Here is a 12,057-nt window from a genome sequence, read left to right as displayed (position 1 = left end):
AATGTCGTAGCAAGTATCTTCCCTCAGTCTTACAGTGAAATTTTGAACGATTCCGTATATTAGTATTATTCTGTATTTAAACTATCTTATGATTTCGCATTAATGAATAATATTTCCAGTATGATGCCTTGTTATCATGTTTGTGCTGTGGCTAGGAATTAGGAAAATTCGAATATCTGCCTCTTTTTATGCAAGACTTACCAAAGGCAAAACACAGCTACCAGGTTATTCATTCACATGTGTAAAGTATTTTATATGCTTTATTCCTAGATTTGTAATTTCCCCAGAGCTCAGTAATAGGCTTTGTAACAAATGAGCTACAAACTGCTGCATTAGGTGTAAAATATTTGCATTATACATAAATAAATTCTTCCTGTAGTGGGCAAAGATAGCAATGACATCCGAAGTTAAACTTGCTAAAGTGGGTTCCTCTTGCATTTTCATTGACAACTATTAAGTTTGCATCTCTGTCTGAGAAAAGCAGCATTTGCAGACAGTGGAAAAAATGTTTATATTCTGCTCATCTATAAAGCAGTGCATATATGTTACTCAGAACTAGAGTCATGCTGTGGGATCAGATCTGATGTTCTCTTTAGAAGTTGCCAGCCATTTGGGTAGTATGGCTTATCTGTCTTACTGATTCCTTACGTAGATGCTGTGTAAATAAGAAGAAAAAATGTAATGGTGAGGATACGATGGCTTCTTTGAGGATTGTTTCTTCACATTGAAATTTTTCTTGCTTTTCTCTACTTAATGACTACACTGAAACTGTGGTATTCGGAGTTTCTTGATCGTGGGTCTGTTGGTGGGAATATTAGCTCAAAGGTGCTAATGGTGCAGAATGTCTTTCCACGTATTCTAGAGCTCTATTATCTGATCCTCTTGAATTCCTTGTTTTACATATACACCTACTCCTGTCAGGAGCAGTTTCTCTTAATTAATTTAAAAATAAATTTGTTTCTTCAGTAACAAGATAATGAACAAAAATTAATGAGGGAAGTGGTTCCAGAAAGAGAGGAACAAATACATTAATGAACAAAAACTTATTTGTATTGTGAATTCTAAGCTCTGTTAGAGAGTGAAGAAAAAAATAGAGAAGATAATGATATTCCTTAGTTTGTCCTTAAAGTTGGAACCTTATTTGTTGTAACAGTTAGATTCTGTCTACCAGCAACTCTTAAGTATTTACGTACATCGAGAAGCTAATACTACTGTTCAATTTCCTTTGGCATCTGTAGCTCAACTTTGGGGATGCAGAAGTGGAATGTACTTATTTTGTACGTAAGGATGCGACCTCAGTCCTAGCATCTCAGGATACGCAGTGGCCTGCAGACAGGGCTGTGTGCTTTTACCTCACATTTCGCAGGTCCCACACAGGATGGGGGAAGGCAGTAGCCTTTGACAGGTGAATTTTTTAAAGAAATACTAAGCCATACTAACATTCAGTAAATGCAAACTTGTTCTTTCTTTTTTACTCACAGTAGGAACTTTGGGACCTGACTGAATACAATGTCAAAAGTTAAAAATGATAAAGAGGTGCTCAGATACCTCATCTTCTATTAGAGTGATTGGGTAATTTTTTACAGCTACATATTGGAAGACAAAATGGTTTTCCTAAAGACTTGGAGAAAGTATTTGTCTTTTAAATAAGATATATCAGAATCTTATTTAGATTACCTTAGAATTACCCTTAGAATACCTATGGTAACATTTTTCAATAACTGGAATTAGATAATTTAAGGATTATAATGGTATTTCAACCATCAAAATCATGTTGCACTATGTCAGTGATCAAAATTTATTGTTATGTATCTGATAATCTTGTGAAATGAATTTATCTCCCTAAAATTCCCAGTGCACTTGCAGACATTGCTTTTTTTTTCTTTTCTGTTTATTAAAAAATACCTTCTTAATGTTTTATCAAACATAAAATTCTGTTCTTATACATGTTATAAACGTATTGCCAGTAGAATCAGTGAAGCATGCTAATAGCTTCCATCAGAAAATACATCATTTCTGTATTATTAGTTTGATTGCATACAAACAAACCCATGTAATGACTGTTGAAAAACAAGGCGTGTTTAATGTTCATACCGTTTTTCGTAGTCAGTTGTGACTGCTTTTTTTCTACACTTGTTTGTATGTAAATTAGCATCATATATTCATGAGACGTGCTGATTCGTGGTATTTTTAAGCTTTTGTATCATTGAGGTGTCTTCACATAGCGTAATTGGATAAGGACCAGTAGGGGCAAGAGGGCACAGGAAGGCTTTGAACTTGATGGTTTTATCGATAAGTTAAAATCGTAACTCCTGAGAGTCCCTGCTTTGAATCAGAGAACGGTTTGCATATACTGTGAATAACCTTGAAGTATAAAAACAACAACAATATATATGTATATATAGGTAGGTAGGCAGGTCTACGCTGAGTATTTCGTCTTGAAAGTCAAGTGCCTGGAAATGCATTCCAAGCAAATGTTTTTCATTGATCTTTACAGGCACTGAGGTGAGATTGTTTGTGGCTTGTGGCTCCCTGGATCTACCTTCTTAAGTTTTATTTTTAATAAGCTAGATTTTGTTTTCTTAAGAACACCCTGATGTAGTTCACCATAGGTGATAGCCTCACTGTAATCTTGGCCGTTTCTTGCAGAACAGTGGGTCCATTGTCTTCACCCTAAAAGAAGTGATATGAGCTCTCTGTGTAGTCTGTTCTTTATTTTAATACTACTATCATCTGCCCTTCTCTTGTCCAGACTATGCCACTGTATACAGAACTCAGGAAATAAGTTTTTGCTCTTGTTACCAATGGTTTGTACGTTAATGAATAGGCATCTGTGTCATCTATTTTCATCTATTGTCTCTACTCTGGACTTCATTCATGTAGTACAATTAACGTTCTCCTCACATACTGAATCTTGACAGCATAGCAGGATGAGTGCGACCAAAATTTTTTATTTGTTTATAAGGAAAAGGCAATTCTTGTTTATTTAATTTTTATGCATAGTAATCTCTAGGGTATGCACTTTTAAAGAAACAATGCTTTCTAATTTTTATAGGAATCTAGCAGATTCAGCTTTAGTATTAATTCACTCCTCTTCAAAAAGTTGTCCAATATTCTCTCAGTATTTGTGAATACAAGCTTTAGTGAGCATTTGGTATTTCCTGGCAAATGATTGCAAAGCTGTGCTGTTGAAACCTGCTGTTATTAATGCTGATAGTAGCAAATAGACAGCCTCCACAGAAATCTTTGTGAATGAGATCTGTGAAACAGAGGGGGCTGAAAAGTGGTGGCTCTTAGCCCAGCCTCATCAACAGTACGAGAAGTGCGAGGCAAAGAAAAGGGAGCGGGATGCACATTGAGCACAGGGAGGTTGGTGCCAGAGTTGCTAGAAGCAGTTTCTGATTCTAATTGTGTTGTGCCAGCCCCATGAATGCAGGCCTTGCGGGTGGCATGGCCCTCGAGCCATGAGCAGCAAAGGAAGCTGACAGCAGCCTCCCTGGAGGCTGGCACTGAACGACAAACTAACATCCTTTCACTTGTCATTCCTGTGCTCTACTAGAGGCTAGATGCCAGAAAAATAGGAAGAGAATGTGTAACAAGACTCTGTGTCACCTAATGGCATTCAGAGTTTGTTCCAGAGGAGCAGAGTCGTGGTTGATCGTTGTTTCGGAAATAGTTCTCTCATGCTGATTGTTTCATACATGGGGCTGATCCTTAGGATTACCTGATTCCAAGGTATAAATACTGGATATGAATTGCATTGCCGTTATCTGTGTCTGAGGTGTTTTGTGTACTAAGCTGGTGCTTTTAGGTAAACTAACTGTATTTCTCATGGGAGACATAAGCTACAGAAAAAATGTCAAATCTGGCAATAGTCAGCTTTCTATGCCATCCTGTAAAAATCTTAAAAACTGTTTTTTTGTTAAGTCAAAGAATCATAGAATGGACTGGGTTGAAAAGGAGCACAATGCTCATTTAGTTCCAACCCCCTGCTGTGTGCAGGGTCACCAACCAGCAGACCAGGCTGCCCAGAGCCACATCCAGCCTGGCCTTGAATGCCTGCAGGGATGGGGCATCCACAGCCTCCTTGGGCAACCTGTTCCAGTGCCTCTCCACCCTCTGTGTGAAAAAATTCCTCCTAATATCTAATGTGTATCTCCCTCCCTCTACCTGCTGGCCACCCCTTTTTTAATGCAGCCCAGAACACAGTTGGCTTTCGGGCTGCAAGCATGCACTGCTGGCTCATGTCCAGCTTCTCGCCCACCAGGACCCCCAGTCCTTCTCGGGTCTGCTCTGAAGGGTTTTTTCTCCCAGTTTGTATGAAAACCTAGTTTAAATCAAAGCAATACATGTATTTTTCTTTAAACGTTGTAGCTCTATCATTATGACCCTGACTTAGCATAATGCTTAAAAGTGCATAATTTTTAGACATGGCTATTAGCCCCATGATACATAGCTAATATTAGTGCAGTGTGTATGCTTTAGATAGAGACTTTAATTAATTTCATATAGTTTTAAGAAGAGCACTAAGGATGAGTTTTCTATTTAAAATACCTAGCTATCATTACATAGGTAACATTGGAAAAGCATTATGGATATTGTGACAAATTTGTGACTTCGTTGCATATTGCTTCAGTACCTTCAGGGCCTTGAATGTGCCCAGGACAAACCTTAGAAAATCCCTGAAGAACATAAGAAATTAGATTCTTTCCAGAGGGGTTTCTTTTTGCATTTATTCAAGGCTCAAGGATTGGCTAGATACTATAACGCTATTTGTCTTTCACTGCTAACTGTGTATTTGTTCATTCAGTTTTTAATACTAATCTTACCTTACAATAATGAAAAATGAGGCTTTGTAAATTCATATTATTCCTTTGATGATACCCTAAAAAGAATATTGAACATTTCAGTAGTCTCCATTTTATTTACTGAAGGTCAGGAAAGATCGGAATGTAACAGGAAACCACTTTTTAGTGTGTTAAGTAGCGTTAGGAATATTTGTAAAAGCATCAAACTGTGAAAGTTGTTGAACATAGTGCCTTACTCAAGAATGAGAGTCAATTGACTATTCTCCCTGTTTATAGAGGTGTGTGAAGGTTTTGTTTTACTGTAGTAAACAAAGTAGTGGACTTCAAGTAATGGGTGATGTGAAAATTTTAAGTCTTCAGGAAAATCAATGGAGGTATGTGATATTTTTGTGTAGTGTATCGAAATAGATTTGTGTTGACATTTAATTCGATGTATTAAGAAAGACCTCAAATTTTCAAGTAGAAGCCATTTTTCTGAAGGCTTGAGTTCTGTCGGTTGATACAGGGCAGAATGACATGCTTAATTCACTTGTAAAATAAAGAAGTGCTTGGATACACATATTGGATTTGTCAAGTTTTCTTCATTACACTTCACATTTTTTATTTTATTGTTGCTGAAAATCCTGTAGCAGCAGGAGTAATGGAAAAAGTCGGGGGGAAAAAGGAAAGTGGTATAACAGGAATGGTGTAGAATGCTTTTATAAACAGGAATGTGTCAGGTGGTCTCTTGGTTCTAGAAATATCTGAGATGATGTTTGGGATTTGCGAATTTGCCTGTGGTATGAAGAAGGTTAACAAGAATTGATTTATTGTCTTTTCCAATACAAAATGAAGGCTAGTAGAAAGGCTAGTAAAATGATCTGAGTGTATTCCAAATCATGGGTGGAGCCTCTGTCCTTTTAGTCTTGTGTTCTACTTATGATAACTTTTCAGCTTTCTAATTGCAAGTGATATCTGAATAGGTTAATTTTGGGCAAACGTTACTGCTTTAGCAGAAATGGATGGAGGATCCAGTTCTTTCTGAATAAATGTTACAATAGCACTCTTTAGTCTAAATAAAGTTTATGAAGAAAAGATGATGAAAATGATGTATTTTACTGTTTTAATGCCATTTCCATCCTAACTTCTTTCTTTAAGATACACAAAGTCAAAATGTCTCTCTTTTTATTACTTCAGTATTCAGCTAGATTGTATGTAACATAACAATTGTAGGAAGAAAACCTTTTCTTTGTAGAAAATCCCAATATATTTGATGCAACGGAGAGGGGACTACGTGTGGCCATTTTGAGAAAAATGTGAGCTCCAGAGAATAAATGATAAAGTGAAAATAATTATTAGATGCTTTGGAAAAACACAGAAGGAAGGTAACAGAAAATTGAGGATTTTCTGTTCCTACCCGATATTCCTGTATAATGCAATTAAATGTAATGTGTGTATTTTAAATTAAGTGAAAAAAAAAAAAAAAAAAAAAAATAGAACAGTAGCCTGTAAAGACATTCACAAATTCTTTTTGCAAGAATTGGAAGCTTTACCAATCCGATCTGATTCATGGAGGAGATGCCTCAAAGCTGTTCAAACTACCTCTGTAGTTTACTACTAGGATGAATAAAAGTGGAAAACACTGTCATAATTGTGATTTCTCCTCATCTCTTCCAGTGTTTTAAACTCATTTTATTTGCAGTATTTATTTACATAGTAATTAATAAGGCAGTTATCATTGTTCATCTATGCAGCATTGAGTAAAAGAATGCACAAGTATGCACTCATATCTTTGATTCTACTTGGTACTTCCAGATGCTGCTCATTTGTCTCTTTGCGTTTCAAAGGAGGCGTTCCCATAAAAACAGTTTTTACTAATAAAACATAATCAGTGAAAGACAGCTTAGGATGCAACCACTTTTTTTCCCTCTTTGAAGTAAAATTATTGTCCTACTAAAAACCGGAGAGCTTTTTGTTCTTGTGAATGTGCTTGCTGTTTGATCATTCTTTTGGCTGTAATTATGTGGTTTCGACAACTGTGTGAGCTCACTTTATCTCAGTGGTTCTAATTTTTCTAAATTGAGGTTTCTTGGTGATCTTTCAGCCAGTTGGATAAAACTCCTGGATGAAACACTTAAGCGATTCACTGTAGTTAGTGAACTCAAATTTATTCATAAATTCAAATGAGTACAGTCTCAGGTAATTAGAAGGATATTTGATGTTTAGGAAAACGATTTGTAGGAAATGGAGTTAATTAGAATTATTTAATGGCAGATTTTACAGTCGAAAACTTGAAAACAATATCTTTCTCAAATTCATTTATAATTGTTTAGAATGTCATTGTATTGAATTAATAGTGATGTTGATGCTTTAGGTTTGAAAAATTAATCATGGAAGATGTAATTAAGATATTGAATATCTCAGAGTACAATAAAGCTACTGTCATATTTTATAAGCAGAACTAGAAACATATATAAGTGCTTTGAGAAATAACTATTTTCAGTGTTAACAAGTAATATTGCTTGTGTAGCCGTTTTACTTGATGAGTGCAAATGACCTCAGAAAAACACTGTTTTATTCTATGTGTGTAATTTGTCCCATTATGATGACTGTAATCTTTTTCTCATTTGTTTTTCACTGCTTGCCTTTTCTAGGAAGTAGAGGTTGGTATATATCTTGTCTTCTACGATCAAATGACTTTTGGGTGTACATGCTGATTTATTATATCTTACTAAATGTAGGTTGTTTCTCCTTCTCCAGGATGATTATTTTCGCACATGGAGTCCGGGTAAACCATTTGATCAAGGTAAGATTCTGCTACTATTTTTTTGTTGTTTGGTTTAAGATTAAAGTACTTATAAGTGTGTTCCTGTTCTAGAATAGCTCTGAAACTATGAGTTTGTTATCTTCTCACTCTTCAAATGATTGTCATGAAAAGGGAGCAGAAGTTGATTTGTAGCCTAATTGTTTTACATCTATGACTTTTGCAAGCTTTTATTGATTAGAGGCTGAAAGAGGGCAGTAGCAGACTTGCTTGAAGTTTTTCTTATCTAAACAAGTTAATGGGATTTGGGTCTTGTTTTGTTTTACGCGTATACTTAAAGCCAGCCACCCCTTGTCTGTTGGAGCCCAGGATACTGTTGGCCTTCTGAGATGCAAGAGCACACTGCTGGCTCATGCTCAGTTTTTCATCCACCAGGACCCCCGGGTCCATCTCCCCAGGACTGCTCTCAAAGAGTTCCTCCTCCTAGTCTGTATATGTATCTGGGATTACTCTGACCCACGTGCAAAACCTTGCACTTTGCTATGTTGAACCTCACTAGGTTTACACAGGCCCACCATTTGAGCTTGCTGAGGTCCCTCTGGATGGCATCCCTTCCTTCTAACATGTCAGCTGCACCACTCAGCTTGGTATCACTGGCAGAATTGCTTAGGGTGCACTTGAGACCATTGTCAATGTAATTGATGGAGCTGATGAAGAGCACTGCTCCCAAGACACCCTGGGAGACACCACTCATCACTGGCCTCCACCTGGACACAGTGCCATTCGCCACAACCCTCTGTCTACGGCCTTCCAACCTGTTCCTTATCCACTGAATAGTCCACCCCTCAGATCTCTATCTCTCCAATTTGGAGATAAGGATGTGGTGGGGGACCATGTAAAGTGCTTTGCACAAGTCCAGGTAGATGATATCGGTTGCCTTCCCGGTCACCAGACTGGTCAGGCACGAGTTTCCATTGGTAAAACCATGCTGGCTGTCTCAGATCACCCGTGGTGAGGCTCCCCGGCCTGTAGTTATCTGGATTCTCCTTTCTTGCAAATGGGAATGATGTTACCTTTTTTTTTTTTGGGGGGGGGGGGGGGGGGAGGGGAACTTCACCCAACAGCTGTGACTTTTCAAATACAATGGAGAGCAGCTCAGCCACAACATCAGCCAGCTGCTTTAGGACTCTGGGATGATGCATGTCATCCAGACCCATAAACTTGTACACATTCAGTCTCATGAGGCAGTCTCAGATTTGCTCTGCCCTTACAGCAAGGGGGATTTGCTCCCCCAGTTCCAACCTAGAGGCTCAGGGATGTGAGCTTCAGGGACATGAGACATATATGAGAATCCTGGCTGCTAGTGAAGACCAAGGCAAAAAACTCATTTAGTACCTCAACCTTCTCCGTATCTGTCGTAGCCAGTTCTCCTTTCTCATTTACCGAAGGAGGTACCGAAGGCTCTCTGCTTCTACTGCCCAATGTACCTATAGAATTCTTTCTTGTTGTTTTTAACATCCCTAGCCAAGTTCGCTTCCATCTTCCCTTGGCTTTCCTAATCCTCTCTCTGCAAGTCTGGAAAGCATCCTGTGTTCTCCCCAGGTGGCATGCCCTTGTTCCCATAGTCAGTACAACCCCTTTTTTTCCCTCAGCCTGACCAGCAGATCTTTGCCAAGCCCTGCTAGTTTTCCACTTCCCTTGCCTGCTTTCTTATTCAGAGGGGGAGAGTGCTCTCAAAAAGGCATCTGTAAAGAGTGGCCAGCGTTCTTCGTCTCCTTTGTCTCTAAGGACAGCTTCCCAGGAGATCTCATCGAGCAATTCCTTCAGCAGCCTAAAGTTCACTCTCCCAAAGTTCAGGGTCCTGACCCCACTCTTTGCCAGGCCCACATTTCTTGAGATCACAAACTCAACTAGGACATAGTGGCTCTAGCCTAGGCTGCCTCCAATCTTTATTGCCTTCAGTGATCTCCTCTGCATTAGTGAGTACTAGATCCAGCAGCACTTCACTTCTGGTCAGTCTATCCAGTACTTGAACCAGAAAGTTATCATGCATGGACTCCAGTAATTTCCTGAATTTATCTAGTAGATATCTGGATGGTTTAAATCTCCCCATCAGGACAAGTACCTGTGAGTGGGATCCCTCCTGCTGCTGAAGGAAGAAGGCCTTGTCAGCAGGCTCACCTTGATCAGTCCTATCCCTACATTAGTCCTCTCCCTAATTCTGACCCACAGACTCTTATCTGCTCCTCACCATTTTTCGCAGAGAGCTCCTCGCATTCTATCCACTCGTTTAACACAGAGGGCAAGTCCCCCACCTTTCTTACCTAGCCTATCCTTTCTACAAAGGCAATACTTCTCTAAAAAGGCATACCCTCTACAGTGGTATTCCAGTTAAGGGAGTAGTCACGCCATGCTTCCACGGTAGCAACTGGATTGTAATTTTCCAAGCACATCATGGTTTCCAACTCATCCTGCTTATTTCCCATGCTGCATGCATTAGTGTAAAGACACTTCAGCTGGGCTTTCTGACATGCCACCTTTCTAGAGGGCCTTCCCTCAAACCTCTGGGAGGAATCTGAGATTTCCCCCCGCTGCTTCCTAGAGGAGCAAGAGAAGATTTCAGATGGGGGGTTGGCAACATTACTTCCTCTGAGGAGTCTCTGCAAGATCTCACAGGACAGTTCAGAGGTTTTTCCCCGTAATCTCCTGGTGTGACAGTAATCCAAGCCTTCCTGTGTCCCGCTCGACTCTCTTCCCCTGTTGGATCTAATATAAAGCCCTGGACTACTCTCTCAACTCTAGTGAGCCTCCCTTTTCCCCGTCTTGTTTAAAGCCTTCTCAATGTGCTCTATTAGCTCTTAGAGCTAGGATCCATTTCTGTCTTAGAGACGAGTGATGCCTGCCTGCAGCCATTAGACCAGTGCTGAGTAAATTGTCCTGTGGTCAAAAAACCCAAAGTTCCTGTGGTGGCACCAGCCTCTCAGCCACTTACTCATTACCTGGGTTTTCCTAGTCTGCTCCATGTCCTTTTAAAACCAAGAAGCCAACAATAAAATCAAAACAACTGAAAAATTTGGAAGCCTTTCTAAAATGAGAAGAACTACAGTTATGATATGTAATAGCAGGTATTGTAAAGAAACGGCATAGTAGCAAACTGTAAGTACTCTTCGTCCGTGTTTAACTAAATCCTAGTAGAAGTGATCGTAGCATTGCCCAGTAGTGAACAACCATAGTAAGGAAATGAAGCCCAAAGCTGACTTTCCACAAGGTGACTTAAAAAAGGAAGTTAAATTTTGACTGTATGAGAATAAGAGAGTGTTATTACTGCACAGACTTTGCTTGTCAGATCCTAATTGGAGTGGCAGTACTCTTTTGTTGAGTTAGTGCCAGTATGGTGAGAGAAAATGAAACCTTGAAAATGTATTGTTTGACTTGTTGAACAGTTCTCATCTTTTGTGGTTGGCATATTTCATTTATCTATTTATTTATTTATGTTACTTGTTTGGTAAATTATGACCATGTCTCTTAGAGTAGGACTTCCCACCAGGTTTGTCACTTTGAATTTGTCACTTCAATTCAGGTTTACCATTTGAATACAGCAGGCTTGTTTTGACAGCCTGTGTGGGAGAGGTAAGAGAGGAAGGGAGGACAAGTTTGTGTTATTTGTCACTGCTCTCTGAATTATGGTGATTTTTGTGTGGATTGGTGGAAATTTATAAGTGTTAGTTCACTTATGGCAGACTGACAGTGCTGATTTCACAAACCACAGTTCTTTCTTCGTTGTATGCTAATACATTAGGAAAGTTCTTGATTTTGGTCCTCTGACACCTCAAAGACAGATTTGCTTCCACTTGATCAGTGACTTCTTTTCATTGAAGGACGTTCATTTCAGAAGCAGGCTTTTCATTTCACTAGAAAGTACCTTAGGGCTTTTTTCTTCTTTGGCTTTTGACAGGGAGGTGTGGTATGTGGATTTGTTTTTTGTGTAAGAACAGTAATAAATAATACTTTGATTAATGTTTTAATGGTAGCAGTGCCATTGATCAGAAGACACTGAGTAGAATGCACTGTAAATTTTGCTAGTGATTTATTTAGTTATCACATACCTACTATTATTTTTCTTTCCCAACTGGCTGTTGGTTTTGCTGAAGATATTGAAGATAGAAGCTTCTACATGCTCAGGCTTGTTACATTACTCTGAGTTATTTGGGAATCCTGATGCTAATGTTTGTAGAATACTTGCCTGAATTGAGCAACAGGCCAACCAGGAGAACACGTTAAGGTTACTTTCTAAACTTCGTTAGCAAAACGCATTGTATATTGGGTGGTGAATATTTCAAAAGTGTGCCTACAGGTTTCAGATTTCTATTTTCATAGACTTGTTAACTGAAAATTAACACTGAAGAACAAACTGCAAGTGCTGTTTTGTTCTTTTATCCATGTTGTACTGCCTGATTTACAACTGAATAACAAGCAGAGCTAGCTGGGCACTGTTTTTAATACTAA

The 12,057-nt window shown here is 38.8% G+C and overlaps 1 protein-coding gene across 4 annotated transcripts in view; it reads left to right on the top strand.

Annotated features, from left to right (window-relative positions):
• SPOCK3 (SPARC (osteonectin), cwcv and kazal like domains proteoglycan 3) overlaps window positions 1-12,057 on the top strand; it is a gene marked incomplete at both ends in the record, with an annotated part of 157,229 nt that overhangs the window by 48,231 nt on the left and 96,941 nt on the right. For 2 of the 4 annotated variants that reach the window (XM_079534487.1, XM_079534486.1), the window contains one exon: window positions 7,548-7,593. The exons of the other annotated variants lie outside the window; for them this stretch is intronic. In XM_079534487.1, coding sequence (XP_079390613.1) covers window positions 7,548-7,593 — 46 coding nt within the window. The remainder of the gene's footprint in view (window positions 1-7,547; window positions 7,594-12,057) is intronic. 4 annotated transcript variants of the gene reach the window in all.

The sequence above is a fragment of the Tetrao urogallus genome (assembly GCF_951394365.1).
Source record: "Tetrao urogallus genome assembly, chromosome: 4".
NCBI lineage: Eukaryota > Metazoa > Chordata > Aves > Galliformes > Phasianidae > Tetrao > Tetrao urogallus.
The sequence above is the reverse complement of the archived record's forward strand: the minus strand, read 5'-3'. Positions and strand labels throughout refer to the sequence as shown.